Source organism: Diospyros lotus, chromosome 1 (assembly GCF_014633365.1).
Source record: "Diospyros lotus cultivar Yz01 chromosome 1, ASM1463336v1, whole genome shotgun sequence".
NCBI lineage: Eukaryota > Viridiplantae > Streptophyta > Magnoliopsida > Ericales > Ebenaceae > Diospyros > Diospyros lotus.
The window spans coordinates 31,778,074-31,800,809 of record NC_068338.1 but is presented as its reverse complement, the minus strand read 5'-3'; the positions used below and the strand labels follow the sequence as shown (position 1 = coordinate 31,800,809).

General features: G+C 39.2%; 1 protein-coding gene across 6 annotated transcripts in view; it reads left to right on the top strand.

Annotated features, from left to right (window-relative positions):
* Nucleotides 1–22,736, top strand: part of LOC127797192 (DExH-box ATP-dependent RNA helicase DExH11) — a 78,151-nt gene that overhangs the window by 41,498 nt on the left and 13,917 nt on the right. For 5 of the 6 annotated variants that reach the window (XM_052329843.1, XM_052329859.1, XM_052329825.1 and 2 more), the window contains 9 exons: nt 8,412–8,479; nt 8,701–9,076; nt 9,355–9,510; nt 9,595–9,705; nt 9,885–9,938; nt 10,539–10,796; nt 11,613–11,722; nt 12,436–12,589; nt 22,276–22,729. In XM_052329843.1, the coding sequence (XP_052185803.1) occupies nt 8,412–8,479; nt 8,701–9,076; nt 9,355–9,510; nt 9,595–9,705; nt 9,885–9,938; nt 10,539–10,796; nt 11,613–11,722; nt 12,436–12,589; nt 22,276–22,729 (1,741 nt within the window). The remainder of the gene's footprint in view (nt 1–8,411; nt 8,480–8,700; nt 9,077–9,354; nt 9,511–9,594; nt 9,706–9,884; nt 9,939–10,538; nt 10,797–11,612; nt 11,723–12,435; nt 12,590–22,275; nt 22,730–22,736) is intronic. The other variant, XM_052329851.1, reaches the window with a different exon arrangement.

The window sequence follows — 22,736 nt, the reverse complement described above, 5'->3', positions numbered from 1 at the left end:
CGGACCCCCATCGGCTACCTCTTTGCCCTTACTTGGAATGTTGAAGAATATAAGTATGAGCCACAAGGCTTAGCAGGTATGAAATATAAGAAGAACAACACAGCTGAATTCAAGGCATAATGGATATATGATGGGTGATATTTGAACCACAAAGGGGCAATATGATTAAGACAACCTCTCACCCACCCAATGTAACTTATTCCATGCAACATGCATAGGTAAGCCAATAAACACGTATACGGCCATGCGGCCCCACATAATGAATAATAACACATACCGGCTTGTGGTTGAAAACCTGAATCCAAAGACACTGTGACCTCTCTGGGGACTAATGGTCTTATCTTAATTGTTGGCTATAGCCAAATAAATAGGTATATACTCTCGCCCATAGTTGTCACCAGTGGATGCACCTCCGGTCATCACCAATGGAGCTTGAAACGCCAGTCAGGCTTAAGCCCACTAGTTGTTGGGGGATATATCCCGCGGAATCCTCCGCATCGCGTGCATTAACTTTCCATGCAATGCAACATTTTAGTGGCCACACACATATGCACATGCAACAATTATAATTTGTGCTCCATGCTCACTCATGTATCATGATATCATATGTATCATAAGATCATGCCCATGATGCACATATACCGTACTTTCCAAGTCATGCTATGCCAAGGCTCAATATTCACAAAATTAAAGACATTTCTATCATTTCATTATGGCCAACCACTCCTGCTAAGTTTCATTAGAGACCTTGGGAGACATGGAAGTATGAAGATATTTGTCTTAGAATTGATTCGGAACATTTTTGTGTGTTTTTGGTCAAACAAGTCGACTTAAGGTATATAAGAGTCGACTCGAGGGGAAATTAAGTCGTCTCAATTGCAAACAAGTCGACTCGAGAGGAAATGAGTTGACTCGAACTGCCATGGGGTCCAAAAATGAAGCAAAGAACAAGGCTAGCAACCCACCATTCCTTAGAAATTGTGGGGGGAGTACAAACTCCACTCTGGCTCACAACAAACATGCACAAGAATTTAAAGCCATCAAATTCAAGAATCAACTAAAATAAAGCCAAAACCCCTCTTCTCCCAAAACTTGTTTTTCTCCCCAAAACTATCTCCAATACTAGAATCCCATAGTTTACAACTCTCACAAGCCCTCAATTTATTACTTCAAGACCTCAAATTAGAGGATTTAACAACCCAATATTTCCCAAACCAAGCCCCCAAAAGGGAATTAAATGCCCATAATGGAAGAAAAGAAAGGGAGCTTGCCTTATTTACTTCTTGCTTCCTTACTTGATGGATTTGGAGCCTTTAGAGAGGAAGAATCTTGCTTGAGAATTGAAGAAGAGAGGTTGGATTTTAGAAGGGAAGAGACCCACCAGAGCTCTTACCAAATGCCTCATTTTTCTCTTAAAATTTCAGATTTTATGTTTATATATTTTCCATTAAATTTTACTTTATTGCTCCACCACTAATTTTGCTCTGAACTCAAAGATTGTAAGTGTTTTACACCTTAAATATACCCCATTTCGAGCTGTTTTCCACTCCCAATCTTCACCCTTAAGGCTTCTAGAAAGTCTTCTCCAAGGCCACAAACTTTTGACTCTTGCGTTCTCCAACTTCATGTTTCTAGAAGGCCTTCCTTAATCCTTAAGTCTTGACTTTGCCTTCATCAACTTCATGCTTCTAGAAGCTCTCTTCAATAGCCTTCATGTGCCATCCGAGAATTCACTTCTTCAATCTCCCAATTTCCATTTTGACTTTTCAACACCCACTTGAGCTCATGACTTCCATTCTTCCACTTCACCATTTCACTTAGAATTTTTAACATCTCAACAATACACAACATTTGAATTTTCTACAATAACCAAACTAACTTGAATTTCACTAGCACTCATATTACTTAAATAATCTACATAATTTATTGGAAATAACTAGACCAAAAATCTTCATACCCGGCCTTTCTAATGCCGTGATGTCGACTCTCCAGGCGCACCGTCACATACTCTCGGTCCTTGGCAATAAATAACTTAAGCTCTTTAGGCTAAATAATCCCATAATTAAAATACCCAAAACGGGGCATTACACCTGTTGCACCTACGGATCCACCATGTCGGTTTAGATCCCTCAAATAGAGGTATCTTTAGCCTCGGCAGGGGTCCTTGGTTAGTTCTAGGGGAATTCAAATCCCTTACCTGATCGTAGGTCTCCTCCATGTGTACATTATTAGCCTCCCCTACTCCCTGAGGTCTCGAGAGTATTCCTTGTCCCGAAGTCCCCGTCTCCGGTATTGATCAAGGGGGAAACTTCGGCAGTAACCGGAATTGAGGGAGTGCGGACAACATGCTGATCACGCTGTTGATTCGCTGGTCCATCGACTCCTTTTGTCGGGCCAATTCTCTCAACACGCCTTCTTGGGAAGCCGCCATGTCCTCCCGCAGCTCCTCCTTAATGGATCGTGCTTCCTCTCTGCTCTGGGTCACCGCTTCCTGCGTCTGCGTTAGTCCATACTCGATCGCCTCCATCCGATTCTCCAGTTGCTTCATTCGTGTGTCCTCTGTCATTCCGAATTCCGTCGTTCAAGTTTACTCTGATGATCGATCACTACTCCGGAATCACAACCTAGGACAGCCGACTCTAATACCAATTGACAAGTCTCTGGATCGAGACTTGAATTTCCAAAACTATAGGAAAATTGAGGGAGAGAGAAAATGAGGGGAAAAAAAGAGAGAATTTGGAGGGAGAATTAAGAGAAGAAATTGGAGGGAAGGATCATTATTATTTCTGTGAAATGAATTCCCATCCGCAAGCATCTAAGCCTCACGTGAGGGTATAATAGTCATCACAATATAACCGAGTTAGTTAGCTAATGCCTACTTGTAAAAGTTTGAAAAAATTATAGAATGGACCCTTAGGTCGTGACAATTCCTAGCTTGCCTCTAATTAGTTCAAACCCTTGTTTAGTCATGGCTTTAGTAAGAATATAAGCTTCTTTTAATCCTGTAGGGATATATGTAAGATTTACTCCACCATCTTCAATTTCCTGTTTGATGAAATGTTGATCGATTCTTACATGTTTCATCATCTCATGTTGGACTAGGTTATTCACTATACTGATGGTTGATTTGCTGTCACAATATATCTTTGTAGGGATAGTTATATGCACTTGCAGATATTCCATAAGCTTTCCGAGCCATATTATCTCACATATACCTTAAGCTATAGCTCGGTATTTTGCTTTAGCACTGTTTCTAGCCACCACACTTTGTTTCTTACTTCTCCATGTCACAAGATTACCTCATACCTTAGAATAATATTCGGAAGTAGTTCTACTATCTTCTATAGATCCAGCCCAATCAGCATCCACAAAGCCTTTTATTTCTCGGTCCTCATTCTTTCTGAACATCTACCCTTTTCCAGGAGTTCCTTTAAGGTATCTTAGGATATGACAAGCAACATTAAGATGTTTGCTAGTGGGTGAATCCATAAATTGACTCACTACACTCATTGCATATGTTATATCAAGTCGTGTAAGAGATAAATAGATTAATTTTCCCACTAACCTTTGGTATCTATCTTTTTCTAGTGAAGTTTCTGTGCCATCATCTTTAGCCTTCCAGTTGGGTTCTAGTGGTGTGTTGGCTGGCTTACAACCAAGCTTACATGTCTCATTCAGTAGATCCAATGTATACTTTCTTTGGGAAATAAAGATTCCCTCCTTACTCCTTGCTACTTCCATTCCTAGGAAATATCTTAGTTATCCTAAGTTTTTGACTTCAAATACTTGTTGTAAGTGTCCTTTAAAGTGCCTTTATTTCCTACACATTGTCACCAATAATGATAATATCATCTACATACACTATTAGGATAGTTTTCTGGCCATTAGCTACATTTTTAGTAAATAAAGCATGATCAACCTGCCCCTGTTTATATCCTAATTGGTTTAAGGTTGTACTAAGTCGTTTAAACCATGTCCTAGGGGATTGTTTAACTTTTCCTTCCCTACCTTCCGTCTCAAATCTAGAAGGAACTCTCGTATAGATTTATTCCTCAAGGTTGTCAGATCATAGATTTGACTGGGGAAATTCTCTTCTATTTAGAGGAGAATTAGGCGGGAATTGTAGAAAAAGGGAGGGGAATTTGAGAATTGAGGGAGAAGGATTGAGAAGAGAAAGTGAGAGATAGAAAGTAGAGGGAAATTAGTGAGAGAATAAGGCAATTTAAATTGTATTCGATGCCTTCAAACTGAGCCGAGATTGTGCTTTTAAACAGATCCACAGATAGGGAGTTGGCGCAAAAAATGGTTACTCCCGTGTGTACAAATCTAGATGCACCCCCTTAGGTACATGTCGTCACAGCCATAACCACCCCGCGTATTACAATAGTACCCTTACAATAACACCCATATTACAGTAGTGTAGTCCAAGTACATGATATCGGTCCCCATTGATGAATGCATTTTTAATGTCTAGTTGGTGTAATTCCCAATCCAAATTAGTTGCAAGAGATAGTAAGACATGTATAGAATTGAGTTTTGCAACTGGTGCAAAAGTCTCTTCATAATCTAAACCATGTGTTCAGGTGAAGCCTTGGGCCACCAACCTTGCCTTGTACCTATCAATACTCCTATCAGATTTATACTTTGTAAACACCCATACCTTACCACCTTCTTGTCTTGAGGTAATCTTACCACTTCCCATGTGCCATTCTTCTCCAGTGCATTCATTTCCTCCATTACAATATTTCTCCAGTGCGGTGTTTGTAATGCCTTATAGATATCTCTAGGAATTTGTAATTCATCAACCCTTGTAGTGAATGCCCTGAATTGTGAAGACAACCGAGAATATACCAAATGATTAGAAATGGGATATTTTGTTCATGATTTCACCCCTTTTCTCCAAGATATTGGAGTATCCAAATCATAGGGCTATGCATTTTCTATCCTTTGTTCCTTCCCAATAGGCTCTGTTATGATTTCAGCTCCTTCAGATTCCAGTCTTCCATTCTCTTCAGGTATCAGAACTTCTTCCGGGGTTAATGACTGGCCTTGCTTTGGTTCATAAGTCCTCCTTCGAGGATACACTAGAGGTGGTGGTTGAGGAACTTGGACTAGCTGTTCTCCCCCTTGGTCAATTACATAACTAGAAGTAGGAGTAGGAGTAATCAAGTTAACTGCCTTAGGATAAAATAAAAAATCCTTACCTTGCCCTACACTAGAAGTCCTCCCCTGCAGAGGTATGGTAGAATAAAAATAGTGATCCTCGCGCAAGGAGACATCACAAGACACAATAATTTTCCTAGTGTTAGGACAATAACACTTGTAGCCTTGTGTGGGGGAGTAGCCTACAAACACACACTTCAAAGATTTGGGTTTCAATTTGGAGGGATAGTTATGCACAAACGTTGTACACCCAAAGACCTTTGGAGATAATGAATTAAGCATTCGGGTAAGAAGAGGATAGGTAGCTACAAGCGTGCTCAAGGGAGTCTTGAACTTGAGAACTCGGGTAGGAAGTCTATTGATTAGATAGGTAGCAGTAAGTATAGCTTCTCACCAATAGGAAGTAGGGACTGAGTTGGTAAACATTAAGGATCTAGTTGTTTCAAGAAGGTGTCTATTCTTTCTCTCAACCTTTGCATTTTGTTGTGGATTATAGGGACAAGTACTTTGGTGAACAATTCCATTCTCACTGAGATAGGTTTCAAACTTGGTTGAGAAATATTCCTTTCCATTATCTGACCGAAAGATATGGATTGAGGTTTGAAAAACATTGAGTATCATTTGATGGAATTTTCTGAGTATAGCATACACTGAAGAATTTTCTTTTAGTAAAAACACCCGACAAACTCTGGTATGATCATCTATAGAGGTGACAAATCAGCAAGTGTTAGTCAAGTTTGGAGTTCTTATTGGTCCCCATAAATCACTATGCACTAAATAGAATGGTTTAGTGGATAGATAAGAGTGAATAGGATGTGAAGCTTTTGTTTGTTTAGCAAGAATACATTGCTCATAATTGAAAGACTCACTTTCTTTATTGACAAACAAATGAGGGTACAATATCTTTAGGTATCTAAAACTTGGATGGCCTAAGCATTTGTGCCCCAATTGAATATTAGAGTCTGAGATAGCAGAAAATGAGGATGTATTATGTAACTTAGATAAAGTGGGAGTGCAAGCAGTTCCATTAACATAATATAGGCCTTTTTTTTCCTCGGCATTGCCAATCATGTTCCCTGAAATTAGGTCCTAAAACACACAATGAGTTGGTGAAAAAATCACTTTACAATTCATATCCTTAGTGATTTTGTTGATTGACAACAGATTACATTTCAATTTAGGCACATATAAGACAAACTTCAAATGTAAACCAGCTATATATACTGAACTCTCTCCCTTAGCACAAGAGATAGTACCATCTGCCATGGTCACTGTTATAGTTTTACCACATCTTTTATAGTCTGACAATCCATGCAATGAACCGATTATATGGTTTGAGGCTCCTATATCCACAATCCAATCATCTGTAGACAACAATTTAGAGAGAGAGCATTAGCAAGGGAAACAATTGCTTTTGGGGTTTCAACCAAATCTGACGATTTTGTAATCCTTGTCTGGTTCAGTACTTGTTGTAGGACCTCCAACTGATCTGTTGTTAAGGTAAAATTAGTCATTTTACCTTCTTTAGCATCTACTTCATAGGTTGCTTGAGTTTTCCTTTGGCTTTTTCCTTTTCAGTTTGTTGGTTTCCCATAGATCTTCCATCAAGTGTCTCTAGTGTGATAAGGCTTGTGGCAATGATCACACCACTGTTTCTCTTTTTGTGGGTCTCCTCATGTTGGTGCTGTTCTTTGTTTAGAAGCAACAAGGGCTGAACCACTCTGATTGCTATTTTCAGGTAATGAGTTAAGCATTACCTTCTTTCGACTTTCCTATCTTCTCACTTTTGCAAATGCCTCCCGGATAGATGGGAATGGTTTGGTCCCTAACAACCCCCCTCTGATTTCATCCAAGTCAGAATTAAGGCCATATAGGAAATCAAATACCCGTTCTTTTTTCACCATCTTAAGACTATTTAACTCCATCCTTGGTACACTCCCAACTAAGGTCATAAAACAAGTCAATTTCCTGCCACAATTCAAACAACATATTAATCAGTTACTGAGTGATTACCTTGTTGAGTGGTCCGCATAGTTGATCAAACTTCAAAGCATTGTGCCGTGTTTTCCATATCTGAGTAGAGACTTTGTACATCTTCCCATACTTCTTTGGCTGTCTTGTAAAACAGATAAGTTCTCCCTATTTTTGGCTCTATGGAATTGATGAGTCAAGCCATAACTATGGAATTTTTGGCATCCCATACTTCATAATTAGTAGCTTTGGGATCTGGTCTAGGAGTACCCCCAGTTAGATACCCCACTTTTCCCTTTCCTCTCACAACCAACAAAACTGATTGAAACCATTCTCGAAAATTAGTCCCATTCAGTTTATGCTGGGTAATTTGAAGGGTGTGGTTGTTGAGGGAAATAAGGACAGCTGAAGGTTGTGAGGTTCTGGTGGATACAGGACAAGTAGTGGAGGCTTCACTGGTTAGTGAATTACTAGTCATCTTGGAACGGTTGTGTGAAGAAGAGGATAAGGTATGCAGTCACTGGATTGATGGCTCTGATACCAAGAACAAATTAGATACTTGGATAGAAATGATCTAAGTGGCAAAGGGGTGAGTGGAAATGAATTCAATCACACACTTGCATTTAATCAACTACTGCATATATATATATATATACACGAGCTGCTCTCAGCTTTCTCCTAGAATCTAGGAATTCAAAAACAAATTTAAAATACAGTACAACAACAGATAAAATGGGATTTACATCTGAAAAGTAGTTCTTAGATCATTTTATGAAACAACTGTAACTAATCTGGAATTCCAATCTGTTCTTGAGCTGGAATTTCTTCCTCTTAACACTTCTAAATGCTAAATTACAAAAGCCCATATATAACTTGAACTATAAAATTCTAAAACAATTAGAACTCTTGATTTGCATCACATATAGAGCATGGACTTGTTAATCTTCATTTGTGACTTTGATAAAGTAGATGACCGCAAATCAATCACGACATAATTTATGAAATATTTTATAGTTAAATTTTGTTACAGAAATCAAAACATGTTTGGAGAATTGGAAAAGGAAAGAGCTTGTTCTTTTTTTTTTTTGGGGGGGGGGGGGGGGGAGTACATAAAAAGCTTTTTTTTTGGGTAGAAAATGTAATACTCATACCCTATGGTGAGTAGACTGCATGATTAGGTTGGGTAAGTCATCAAGTTGATGGCTTACCTCTTGACATTGACTTCCCTGCTAATATGGATGTAAATGATCTGCGCCATTTTATAATCATTTTTGCAGGTTCCGAACACGATTGAGTTTGCTGATTGGATTGGTCGCACAAAACAAAAGAAAATTCGTGTAACTGGGTAAGTGGCATTAATGATTGTAAAATTTCTATCTGTATTCACCTTCTTGTAAGTTAATCTTGTCATTTTCCTCCATATTTTTCCCAAAAAGGTCATATCCTCCTAGTGCCCTACATATTTGTTTGTAAGGTTGAAGAAATAGGAATTATGCCTTTTATTTTGGTTGACTTATTTTAAATTAGCTTTCCTGCATTTTTTTATGTTTCCCCCCCTCAAATCAGGACAACAAAGAGACCAGTTCCATTGGAGCATTGTCTCTTTTATTCTGGAGAACTTTACCAAATTTGTGAAAGCGAAATCTTCATGCCTCAGGGTGTCAAAACTGCTAAGGAGGCATACAAGAGACAAAAGGCAACACATGGTGGTTCTTCAGGAAAATATCCTGGGTTTTCATCAGGCCACGATGGGAGTAGACCTCAAAAACGTGAAAATTCTCATGGAAGACATAATAAACATTCTGGTTCTCACAATTTGGGTAGCTTCTCTGGGATGGGTGGTGGGAACCAACATAATGCTAGCAATCGTGGGTCCTGGAGATCAGAAGCATCCTTGTGGCTGTTGCTTATCAATAAGCTCTCAAGGAAGTCATTACTACCTGTAAGTGGACTTTCATTTTGCAACTCATGTTTCTTTCTTATATTTTCTACTAAGATCTATGAAATTACTACTCATACAGTTACTGCACCATTGACAGTGAACTTGAAGATATTCATTTCTTTTAATAAATGAACCTATCTGCTTAGCACTGGACAATCTAAAGCTTGAGTTTAATTGTTGAGGTGCTGGTAGTGTTGAAGTCTCTGAAGAAACCCTATCTATTTGTGTTTCTAGTTGTTTTCTATAATTTAAACATTGCCTTTGCTTTGTGAATTTAGGTGATTATTTTTTGCTTCTCAAAGAATCGCTGCGACAAATCAGCTGACAATATAACAGGGATCGACCTCACAAGTAATTCTGAGAAAAGTGAAATACGAGTCTTCTGTGACAAAGCATTTTCGAGGCTAAAGGGATCTGACAGGAATCTACCACAGGTTTGTTGCTTGAGCACTTATCCTGTCTTTTGTTAATTTAGACAATTTTCAGCATGAGGCATATTATGTTTCTGCAATGTACAGGTGGTCAGAGTTCAAAACCTTCTCCGGAGAGGTATTGGTGTGCATCATGCAGGTCTACTTCCAATTGTTAAGGAAGTTGTTGAGATGCTTTTCTGTCGTGGGGTGATTAAGGTGAAGCTTTCTTTCCATATACATGTTCAATGATGTGGAAGTTTCTGTTGGGCCTTAACTTTAGGTTCTGCTGCAACTAGAGTTTTTCTTCAATGCTTATGTTTTTTGACGTGTTTGTTTAGTTTATTAGGGTCATTGTAGAGGATTCCCAGTGTTGATAATCATATCTACTTCTGCAGGTTTTATTTTCAACAGAGACATTTGCTATGGGAGTTAATGCCCCAGCTAGGACAGTGAGTCTTGTTTTCATCTCAGTTCTTTTATTTCTTTATTTCATGCCCAGGTGACCCAAAGTCATTTTGAGTTGAGACAACCCCAGTACTCTAGGTTTGTCAACAGAAATGTTGCTGTCAGTATTAATAAACTATGGAACATCATCTTCAACATGTTTACAAGTTCATCCCTTAGCAAACCAAAGAGATAGGAATTCGGTTCTGGTTCTTGATGTAATCCTATTGTTCAGTGGATTTCATTTCCATCTTGCAATGTTATCCCTATGTACGGTTCTTTAAATACACATGCCTGGCTTCTTTGGTTGTTTTCGTTGGTAGATAAGTTATATTTATATTTCAATATTCATCTAATATTTTATTTCATTAAACAGGTATTTGTAGTATTGAAGTGACCTTTTTTTTTTTTTTTTTGCTGTGTAATTGAATCAATCTTTGACTGAGAACTATTGTTTACAATTTTTTCTTGAATTGACTTGTCCACAAGTTCTATTATTTAGTTTATGGAACATGTGTTGTCTAATGTTTATTGCAGCAGTACATCAAGGTGTGTAATGTATTCTTCAACTTTTCAATTTCTCGTTCTCAATGTACACATGGCAGGTGGTTTTTGATACCTTAAGGAAATTTGATGGCAAGGAATTTAGACAATTGATTCCTGGAGAATACACTCAAATGGCTGGTCGTGCTGGCAGGAGAGGGCTTGACAAAATTGGTACAGTTGTCATAATGTGTCGCGATGAAATTCCCGAAGAGAGTGATTTGAAATGTGCCATTGTTGGCAGTGCAACCAGGCTTGAATCTCAATTTCGACTGACCTACATCATGATCTTACATCTCCTTCGTGTTGAAGAACTGAAGGTGAAAATCTGGACCATGTTGATGTTGGTAAATCTGTGAAAATGTAAAAGATGTGCATCAAGCCTTATTGGAATATTGGTCATCAAACCTTATTGGAATATTGGTTTCTGCTTAGCCACTCCTTGCTATTTATGTCCCTTACTCAAAATGAAGGAGCTATTCATTACCTAGGAGTAGTTTGTTTATGTTATGGAAAGTTGTGTATTAACCATTGTCAGAATGTTGTTCTCCTGTTAGCCAGCCATCCTTACCAATTTGCATTGCATATACTTTCAAGGTTATATATTTTATTTCAAGCTTTGATCTGTGGCATGATTTTTTCTCAGATGCAATTTGAGCCTCATAGATGCCCTTTTCACTCCTAATATGCAATTGAATAGTTAAAACATGGTGGGACTAAATCTCACAAGAAAAACTTCCTTGATGACTTAAAAAGAATAGAACACTTGAAAATGCAGCCATATGTGTCAATCAAATCTAACCACCAACAAATTCTGAAGTGGTAGGTGGACAATACTCACCCATCCAATATGAATGTCTTTCAATATGTTGTTTTTTCTTATGTATTTTGGTAGGTACTATGACATTATAAGAAATGATAAGAGTTTGAGTGGGTTTTGACATTATAAGAAATGATAAGAGTTTGAGTGGGTTTAATTTTGTTACAGAATTAGTATCTGTCCAAGTGTCCATCTAAGAACATTCCCTTCTTCATCACACAATTCAACCACTCTTTTTCTCTACTTGCGTATTTTATATAGTTTTTGCTCTTCCCAAAATGTTAATTTTGCCTCTGTTTATTCGGGATCACTGCAGGTTGAGGACATGTTGAAAAGAAGTTTTGCTGAATTTCATACTCAGAAGAAACTTCCAGAGAAACAACAACTTCTACTGCGAAAACTTGCTCAGCCCGTAAGAACTATTGAGTACGTATGTTAGGACAAGATTCTGTTTGCTGATTCTTGTCTGTGCAATTTTCTTCTTTCTTTACAATAAACTACACTTTCTCCCACATCCATGTAGTAATTAGTGACACTGTTGATGGCCACAAACACATATTCTGAAATTTGATTGTTTAGCTTGAATGTCATTGTTAGGCACTTTAATTTCTTGGGATATTCTCGGTCTATGCGTATCCTATTTTCATCTAAAATTCCCTCTTTACCAAGCTGCACTGCAAAGAATCTATAGATTCTGAAATTACCATTTTTGAGAGGCTGTACATTTTATGTAATATACTGGGTAGCTTTAAAAATTGTTTGTGAAGATACTGAATCAGAAAGTTCTAGTATTTAATTGAGGTGTGGCATTTTTGCTTATAAAATTGTTTTACCATCACACTTAGTTGAAGGTATACTGTGCAACTTATTTGCAGCCAATGAATAGGTTTGTCAGGGAGGGTTTGGTGCCATTGATATGTTCGCAGGGACATGTTGTTCTTGTAGTGTTTGTTGTCTCATTGTTGTTTATCTAGTTTAAACTTCACAATCATATTTTGATTTACTATATTTACACCTATAATATGAACCAACAGAAGCTTGCTTATATTCAGGCTGTGGAATCCTGCTTGCCTTGGAGAATTCCATTATGCCTTGTATTTTATTTGTGTGGTTGAATAAACATGGGTTTGCGCATGTAGGTGTATAAAAGGTGAACCAGCAATTGAGGAATACTATGAGATTTATTCAGAGGCCGAGAAATATAGCAACCAGATATCAGAGGCAATTGTCCAGTCTCCCTCCTCTCAACAATTTCTTATGCCTGGAAGAGTCATGGTTGTGAAATCACAATCAGTGAGTTCTCATTTGATTGTTTGTTCTAATGGTTCCTTACTCCCTTTAGTTTTGTTTTGTATTTTTTTGGGAGTAAATGCCACGTGGCACCACTGTGATTTGGCAAAAAGGTGCTAACACCCATGTTTTCAGAAATAGCACAGATCCTCTTTCTGTTAAAAAATTAGGGAAAAAAAAACATTTCACCCCTGCCTTGCTTTCTCTTTCCCCCACCCCCCTCCTCTCTGCTTACTCTCTCTCGTTTGCTGAACCCATCAAACCATGAGAGGGGAGAGAGAGAGAAAAAAAAATTTAAAAATGAAAAATAATACCGGCCACCACTGTCGCTGGAACCCCACTGGTGGCTATGGGTTATGTGATGAAGCCCATCATGGTTGCAATGGGTTGTAGAGAGGAAAGCCAGGGAAGGAGAGAAAGAGAAGAGGACAAGAGAGGAGAGGGGAAGGAGAGGAAGGCAGTCAATTGGCCATGGATGAGGTGCTTTCTATCTCTTTCCTCTCTTTCTCTCTTCCATTGCTGAAAGCCTCTCCCCCCCTTCTCTCTCTCTCTCTCTCTGTCTCTTTCTTGCTTTGCCGGCTAAACCCCATAGTGATGGTTGTGATGCTGGATGGAGGAGGGAGGGGGAGAGGGGAGAGAAATAGAGGCAGCCATGGCTTTTTGGTGACTTTTTGACGGTGAGGTAGAGAGGAGAGAGAGATAGGGTAGAGAGGAATTTGATGATATTTTGGTCATTTTAAGAAGTTTAACAGTAATAAATGTAATGGTAGGGGGGAAGTTTGCATGGTCATGAAAGTCAAAGGAAGTCAGTGTTATTTCTTAAAACAAGGGTGGTTGATGCCTTTTGCCAAACCTCCAGGATGTTGTGTGGAATATAACACCCCCCCCCCCACCCCCACCCCCAAAAAAAAAGAAAAAAGAAAACAACTTTGTTCTTTCATAATTTTATTTTGGTTTCTATATGTTGTTGGCAAGGTTGTTAAAATCGTGAAATCGTAAGAGGGTCTTCGACATGTAAAATCGTAAAATCGAGTGCGATTAAACTTCAAAATCGTAAGGGTTTTCGATGCAAAAAATTGTAAAATCGTATCCGTAAAATTGAGAGTTTAACAACCATGATTGTTGGTTCTCATTTTCACTTCATAAGTGTTTAAATTGTTAAAGATATTGCTGTTAATCTTGTTTTTCCTTTATTTTGTGTTACGTTTTTTAACATTTACTTTTTACATATGAGATTGTTTGGGATGGTCTGATTTCTGGTATTTTGTCAGTGTTGTAGTTCACATGTTGCATAATTATACCTTGGCTATAAATGCACCATAGCTGTTTATTTTAAGCTAACTGTTGTTGAAATTTTATTATTCTTAGTGTTAATAATTTGAATTGTGGGTGAAATAAGGATTAGTGATGGCATTCCTCACGTAAAATAATTGTAATTTTACTCATAAAGAAGCGGACTTTTCATTGATGTATGAGTTCTTCATAATGTTTAGATGGCATGCCAGCATTTTGTAAAATGAGTGTAGCTTTGGAACAAAAATGAGCTTATTCTTTTTTAACTTTTCTAGATTTGTCTTGTTCCATTCTGCCTTCTACTATTGAAAACCTTATAGAGATCAACGAATTATATTCTTGTCATGCTAAGGACTTCGAAGAAAAATATGCAGTTCTTGCCGTCTTTCCTTCTTTAGCCATTAGAATGGTTAAAAACTTGAGGATAGTAAGCTAGGAGGAAGCTTGTTTATTTTGGAACTTCAGTGGTTTAGATGTTAATTCTATCAAGGAGTCATCATCAAAGGACAACATAGTGAGCAAGTGTCTATCATGAACCATGGAGATGAGCTAGGGTATGAAAGGAAGATCGAGACTAATAAGAGAAGAATTTGGGGAAGAGATCAGTTGAGAGGGAGAAATCAACAAGAAGATAAAGGAGGAGATCACCGAGAGAGAGAGAGAGAGAGAGAGAGAGAGGGGGGGGGGGGAGATATTAGAGAGAAACAGAGTATTCAATTCATTTTCAACATGCTTCTTCCTACAGCTGAGACAATATATATATAGAGCCTCACTTAGTTACCAAACAAAGCTCTCTAACCACCTAAGCTACAAGACAAAAAGGGAAAATAACAGAATAACAACACCCATGTGCTATAACCGAATTACAAAAATTCCCCATAGCTGTAATTGTAACTCAATTACAGCTTTGCCCCTATAATACCCAAGGTCGTGACAATTCCCCCTCCTTGAAATGTTTCTTGTCTCCAAGAAACTTATTACCACCTAGCCGTTGCTTCTTTATCCAATGCCAATCTTCACCCAGTGGTTACTTCTTCGCTTTTCCTTCTTCTTATCTTGTTTTTTCCCTTTTCTTTCTCCTCAGCAACAACAACATTATGTCTTGCTGCCACACCAATTTCAGCCATCCACCTCTTCTTTAGTGTCGATAAAAATGGTTCCAAATGTGCTGTCAGCCCTACAACCCCATCCTCCAACTCTTCTTGCTGCAATGTTACCTTTGCTTTGTCTTGTGTGCCTGTGCCAATGACATACATGTGAGATGTTCCAAGCAAGGTGCTCAGTGCAATCCTTTGTTCCTTCTTGTTAGACTCCTTATTCTACTGTTTTAGGAGATCACTGGCATTAGGAGTCTTAGCACCAGTGACAATACGTGAGAAGTTGCCAACTGATTGAGTGTCCTCCTCCCCAATCTCTTCTTCCACGTACTATTTAGCCCTCTCCACAGCCAAGACCAAGGGAGCAATATGTTTAGACCCTTCCATATCTTCTGTAGGGGCCTCCTCGAGTGGAAATACTTTTACTTGCTGGTAGCTGGAGTACACCAAGGATTTACTTTCAACAAGGTTGTCCTTCTTCGGCTGTTCCACTTTAAGGAATTCCTCCTTGTTAAAACTTCCTTGATAATTATCGAAGTATTCTGCGGGGAAGTTGTAATGATACTTCTTAGTCAGTATCATTGCAAACTCCTGCAGCTTCTCGCAGAACATTCGACTGAATTCCTTGTACTCTTCATGAATCCCACTTCTTGTTTCCTTGTCCCCTTGGTTGATCTCCTTCTCAAATTCTTTCCCCATGTTTGATGCTTCTGGTCAACTGAAAATTCAACATTTTTCTGCTGCCATTGAGGATATGATTGTCTGACGTGGGCACTGCTTTCCAAAACCTCCCGAGTAGGACATCCCACTAAAAATGCAGCACTGTTTCGCTGCAATTAAGGTTGTTGTCTTGCTTGAAAATTAACCACATCAGTCGACAATAGCCTAAACGGATTAGAATTCACCCGACTAGCTTGCCGACGAAGTCCACCTCCCAAACTCCAATCCTCAGTGCTATGGCAGCCGTCTATCACCCCAGGCATCAGATTCACTCTCTGAAAATCAAACTCGATTCCGGTACAGGATAATTTGCACGTTACAAGAACTTTGGTTGGTCTTCAAGAGTTGCCTAGGGCTGTCAATTCTCCTGTCACGCCTGCTGCAATAGTTCCTTATACTTACTGGAATCACTGTTGAACTCGCCTTATCCAACCACTCAATTGCACCCCAAATTGTTAAAACTCAAATGTATTCCTTCCACCCGTCGGAGTTTCGCCAAATCGCCGAAATTCAGTACTAGAATGGCCTGGGTTGCTCGCCTCCCTTGCTGGATTGTGCTGTAACCAAAGGAATTCCCTGTAATTAATACCCAATGATGCTGTAATTTTATGAATTTGTTTATAAATCCGCCGAATCTGCTTCAGCCTTCCATTTCGAGCAATAACGGCTCTATTAAATTTGCAAAGAGTCGGCCAGCAATAACCCTCACAATAAGATTGGAAGCAACTGCTTATCCGCCGTCAATCACCTTCATGCATTGAAATCTAACCACGAGAATCAATGGCCCAGAAAAATCGCTCACCCAATCACCGTCTGAGTAGTGTCGGAATCCCTGCACCTGTTGTCCATTCCAGTTCGCGAATCCTCTTGGGTTGCTCGTCTTCAAGTCTGGTCTAGATTATTGGAGTCTTAGCCCCGATCCAATCCTCCTACTTCTCCTTCGCGTCTTCACTGGAAGTTGTTGCTTCTTAAATCGCCTTCAAGCGACGAACCAGGATTGCCAAAGTTTTGCCAAACCGACTTTGATCACCATCGTAGTTTACGCTCACCTCACCCAGATCGCCTTCAAAGCCTTCTCAACCTGGCCAAACCGACTTTGATTTAAGAATTCATTCCATTCAAGTCTTCTCAATCTGGGCTCGATTAAATCAAGCAGAAGGAGTCGACGGCCCCGGATTTGCGCTCGCCTGGTATATCTGAAATTTGATAGCAACTGCGATGGATTCAAAAGGTCGCCTAGATTCACTTCTCACCGTCTGGGTCAGAATCACCGACCTATCAAGCGTTAACACCAGCAAAGCATCGGTCGGAAGCTTCACTGTCTGCCTGCGTTGCCAACTCCAGCAGATCTCCTGCACCAATTGTTCGCTCTAGTCACGACCCTCCTGGCTGTCTGTGTCACCACCTTCAACGGACTCCCACACCAATCGCGAACGTTGTTTGTTTGCGTCACCTTAGGTTAGCTCTCCTATTGACCCACTCCAATCGCAAATGCTCCTCTGTTCGCGTCGCCTTTGGTGCTCCTTGAATTTGCTGGAATGATGCCCGACTTCTGAAACCGTCCTGTGCTTAGCTCTCAATTTCGTACCAGGAGTTGTTTTGTTTCTCGGTTATGACTCGTCCTTTGATTCCTCGGAATCTGATCGGAATCGCTGCTTGCACTCACCTATCAAGAGCTGAGAACCCCCAGTTTCGACCACTGTTGGGATGTAGTCATTCAACCAAATTGCTATGAGTTCGCTGGAATCACTGTCGAGGAAAGATTGGCTCTGATACCATTTGTCATGAACCTTAGAGATGAGCTAGGGTATGAAAGGAAGATCGAGACTAATAAGAGAAGAATTTGGGAAGAGATCAGTTAAGAGGGAGAAATCAACAAGAAGATAAGGGAGGAGATCACCGAGAGAGAGAGGGGGGGGGGGGAGAAATATTAGAGAGAAATAGAGTATTCAATTCATTTTCAACATGCTTCTTCTTACAGTTGATGCAATATATATACAGACTCACTTAGCTACCAAACAAAGTTCTCTAACCTCATAAGCTACAAGACAAAAAGAGAAAATAACAGAATAACAACATCCATGTGCTGTAACCGAATTACAAAAATATCCCTTAACTGTAATTGTAACTCAATTACAGTTTTGCCCTTATAATATCCAAGGTCGTGACAGTGTCTTACTGACCTTTTTTGGTAATATAAATCAGCTCCATATCCCATCCTCTTTTCCATCCTGCTAGAGATATTCGTCCTCTTGAAGCAACCCTTGCCAAGAGAGATATCGGCGATGAATATTCTTGAGCTTCATAATGTAGGATAAATTTATTACAAATACACCCGTAGTAGATCTGTGGTTGCATTTAGAATAGAGAAGCTTATAGGGTTCAAAAAGGTTGAAATATCCTTAGGTTTTTTTTACCCCCCAAAAAAGTCTAAAATTGATTTAATCACATAATCAGGAGGCTAGTATTACCTAGATAACAACTATTTTATGGTATTCTGTACTGTCATGACCCCAAGGACATAGGAGTAATTGTTCTGTTACATGTATTTGTCCTTGTTATACCTTAGGCTATTATGGTGTTGTACCTACAGTTAGTTACTAACTAGAGGGATGTAACAACCTATAAATTGCTGTAGAAGTAGAGAATGGTAGTTCATGAATGAATTGGAATTTTGTTTCTCTCTTAATTCTCTTAACTCTCCCTCGATTTTCCTCTCTTCTCCCACAATTCTCTCTGTTTTTGTTCTGTCTCTCCCTCCCTTCCCGCTTCCTCTTTCTCGTATTCTTACCAAATTCCTTTCTAAATCCTAGGGTACTGACATTTGGTATCAGAGCCGTCGTTCCTCGATGGTTCTCTCTATTAAGTAATTCTGACGAATATAGACAACTGCCTTCTTATGTAGTTGATTTTCGAAACTTGATTCCAACACACGTAGGTTAATTCTCGGCTAAGAGTCAGGAGATCTAGGTGACTCTTAAAGGCCGATCAAAGTCACTGCAACTGTGCGACTTGTCCTGCTCCTAAATTAGGTTTGACGTTGAAGCAAAACGACACCAACGATTCTTGGCAAATTGTAGGCGAAGTAGATTTCATAATCCAATCTGACTTGAGACATTGAAGACGACACAGATTCCAATGACTTTTGATTAATACTAGGCACTGAGAATCAGACTAATTCAGTCTAGCTAATTCTTGACTATTTCGGGTGATATTCCATCGTTTTTCGATTGTAACCTCCAGTAGCAAATCCGGAAGGAGCGAGCGACTCTTGGATCAAATTTTGCTGCTGAAACAAGAGGTGATTCTTGGTTGTGTTTTTTGACGCTCCTTGAAGGTTAATTTTTGATCGTTCATAGGCTGTTACTTTCCGACGATTCTTGGCTGTGAGTTGGAAATTTCAATGGCTGATTCGGCCATTGGATGGTGATTCGGTGAGAAGGAAGGCGCAATCAAAAGCAAAGCCTTGAGTGATTGAGATCGAAAACTGTTCAGAAGCAGATTTTCGCTAACGACGATTCTTAGGCTGTCGATTTCTCCATTTCGACGTTAATTTCTAAGCGGTGAATTTTGAGTTGACTCAAAGGTAAAGGAGATGGACTGAAATCGAACGAGCTAGGCAATCCAACCCAGCGATCTTGGCAGCAAGTAGAGCTAGGCAATCTTCGAACAATTCGCGACGGAGTTGAAAGCGAAGCAGAGGAACGCGGTTCTTTGCTCAAATTTGAAGGGAATTAAGAGCAAACCATTATTGGCTATTGTAGGGTGGCTTGGGCGATACCTACGGATTAATTTTCGATAGTGACTGCTAGCAATTCAGAGCAATTGAGCCGGTCGACTATCGGCTGATTGATTTTTTATGCTTCTCCGTTATTAATTTCCAATGGTGATTTTCGACTATGATTATGGCCAATTGTCGTAGTTGCAACCGAGTGGATCGAAATATCAGTTGGCAATCTCTGTAGATCTCGATGGCTCCTACTCAAGTTACTAAATCATGTACTAGAAGGTTGTCCTTGGAGCAACAAACTGTTTGCGGTAAGTAACTTGAGGAAATGGTGGAAGGCAACCACATGATGTAGAGAGAATTTGATAAATACAGAGAGAATCTTGATAACTTTGGCCAAAAGCTGGACCAAATGGACGAATTCCTAATTCGGCTTGCTAGGATGTATTGGGTTAGTATTTCGATTGAAACTGAGGTTAATTGGACTGAGTTGATGAAGGATTGAAGTGATCGGTCTGGAGAAAAGTCAATGACCGTTGCGATTAACGAATTTCATAAACTAAAACAGGTCGAATCAGTGATGGAGTATTAGGACTGATTTGAAGGATTATAAGGTCCTTGATGTCGACTTTGCAACCTGCCTTAATGGAGCGATACTTCGTTTCCAATTTCATCAGTGACCTTGAAGATGAACTACATATAACTATCAAGATGATGTAGCCTGCCACTGTTAAGCATGATGTCGAGAAAGCGAGGTTACTGGAGCTTGCTTTAGAAGTGATATACAGAAAGCATGGGTTGCAACCTTAAAATTATTCTATGAGCACAAGCAAATTGACGGTACTTCTAAGGCTACCAATCAAGTAGTGTAGGAAGATGATGAAGTAGCATTGAAAGAGGAGGATGGCGAAGAAGATAGTGTTTATGCAACTGTTGAGAGGTATGAAGCTAATGAGGTCCTGAGAATAGGAATGGCTGTTGCAAGGAATGGGGAAAAACCTAAATTGGATCAAACAATTCAGGATGACGAGAAAGGATTGGTAATTGCTGGAGAAGTTATTGAGGTTACACTGGAGGAAAAATTTGCTAGAAGTGAGCATTTGGTGTACACCAACAATTATTGGGTAAAAGATACTCCACTTGAGGAGGTCTCTATTGAAGATGAGGAAGGAGACGAGGTTGTGAAGATGGGAAAGGATACGACTACACCAATCTTGGAATTTGAAGATTTTGAGTTTGTTTTTCTTGAAGGCATAAACCATCAATCACCAAGATTGAAAGAAGTTGTTGAATTACCTACATTGGATCAGGTAGCTTCAACTGGAAAATTAGACAATGGTAAGGAAATCGGTGCTTTAATCAAAGTGAATAACCGATGGAGTACAGTTCGAGGTTGGTTAGAGATTGAAGGGAGGATGCTCGCTCTTGGAAGAAATTGATCACATTGAAACCTTCAAGCAGTATATTCTTGATCTGGAGCAGAGGAGGATGCTGAAGGAAAAAGTGAAATAAGATGAAAGGAAGGTGATGGAAGAAATTTTTGTTGAGGGGAACAAAACTCTTGCTGTTTTGTTTATTTCTATTTCAGTTGGAGAGCTGTAGCGTCAAATTAGATTTTGGCTTGCAGAGAAGTTTGAATTCCTTTCTATGATTGGAAATGATAGGGTGGCAGGAATGACAGATCAATTAGAACCATTTCCAATGGCAATAGGGAAGAGGTGGATGGTTGAACTGGGTGTTGCAGCAAGTCATAGTACTGTTACTGTTGAGGAAAAAGAAAAGGGAAAGCAAAAGAAAAGGAAAATAAGATATAAAAACAAGAAAAGGCAAAGAAGAAACCAGATGTTGAAGATAGGCATTGGATGAAGAAACAACGGTTCGGTTGTAATAAGTTTATTGGGGACAACAAACCTTTCAAGGAGAGGGGTTTGTCACGACCCCAAAGGCATAGGAGTAATCTTTATGTTACATGTATTTGTCCTTGTTATACCTTAGGCTGTTATGGTGTTGTACCTACAGTTAGTTACTAATTGGAAGGATGTAACAGCCTATAAATAGGCTATAGAAGTAGAGAATGGTAGTTCATGAATGAATTGGAATTTTGTTTCTCTCTCTTAATTTTCCTAACTCTCCCTCTATTTTCCTCTCTTCTCCCTCGAGTCTCTCTATTTCTGTTCTGTCTCTCCCTCCCTTCCCACTTCCTCTTTCCCGTATTCTTACCAAATTCCTTTCTAAACCCTAGCTAAACCCTATAGTGTGACATGTACGGAATTGATAGCCAAAGGGTACGAGGCCTTTGATAGTTTAACCAAAATCAGGACTGTTCTTGGGATGTGACTGATCAACTAATAAAGAAATAAAATCATACTAGCTGCCAACCACTAAACCATACAAATTACTCATAGCCTCAAGTATCACTATACCAAGGCATGCTTCACATAAATTCTAAAGATCTTGTTCTTTGAATGGTCCATATGAATATGTAATGAGTAAGACAATTGAATGTGTCTAGCATTCTAGCTCCAGATGCATATGATACGATCTTTTAGAACTCTTATCATACCATGTTCCCATATCCATTCTATGTATTGGAATGATATGCTCCAGTTAACATGGTTTTGAGGTTCATTATGAAATATCCAGTTGGGGTGTGGATAATATTTTAAGAATGCCAGTTGCCTCATTTATTTTTTATTTTTAGGGTTTTTGGGAGGGGATAGAATAGTTAACTCCATTTTTTTTTTTGAGACTTGTGACAGTGGTTTCCTATTCATTGAAACTATTCTTTTGGGAGGCCCAAAATCACTGACCCTATTTCCTATTTACTGAAACTATTTTTCCATAATTGGCAGGCCCAAGATCACTTGCTTGGTGTCATTGTGAAATCACCTTCTGCTAATGCTAAACGATACATTACTTTAGTTCTGACACCAGAATTACCATCAACTTTTCAAGGTCCTTTGACTGGTGGTAATTTGCAAGATAAGAAGTCTCCTGATTTCCAGATACTGGTACCTAAAGCAAAACGTGGCTTGGATGATGACTATTATTCTGCTGTTACATCTCGGAAAGGATCGGGCATTATCAACTTAATATTACCTCACCGTGGCATTGCTGCTGGTGTAAATTACGAGGTTAGGGAGATTGATAATAAAGACATCCTATCTATATGCAGTTGCAAGATAAAGATTGATCAAGTGGGGCTTTTACAAGATATCAGCAGTGCTGCTTATTCCAAGACTGTGCAACAGCTGTTGGATAAAAAATCTGATGGAAAATACCCTTCAGCGCTGGATCCAGTGAAAGGTATGTA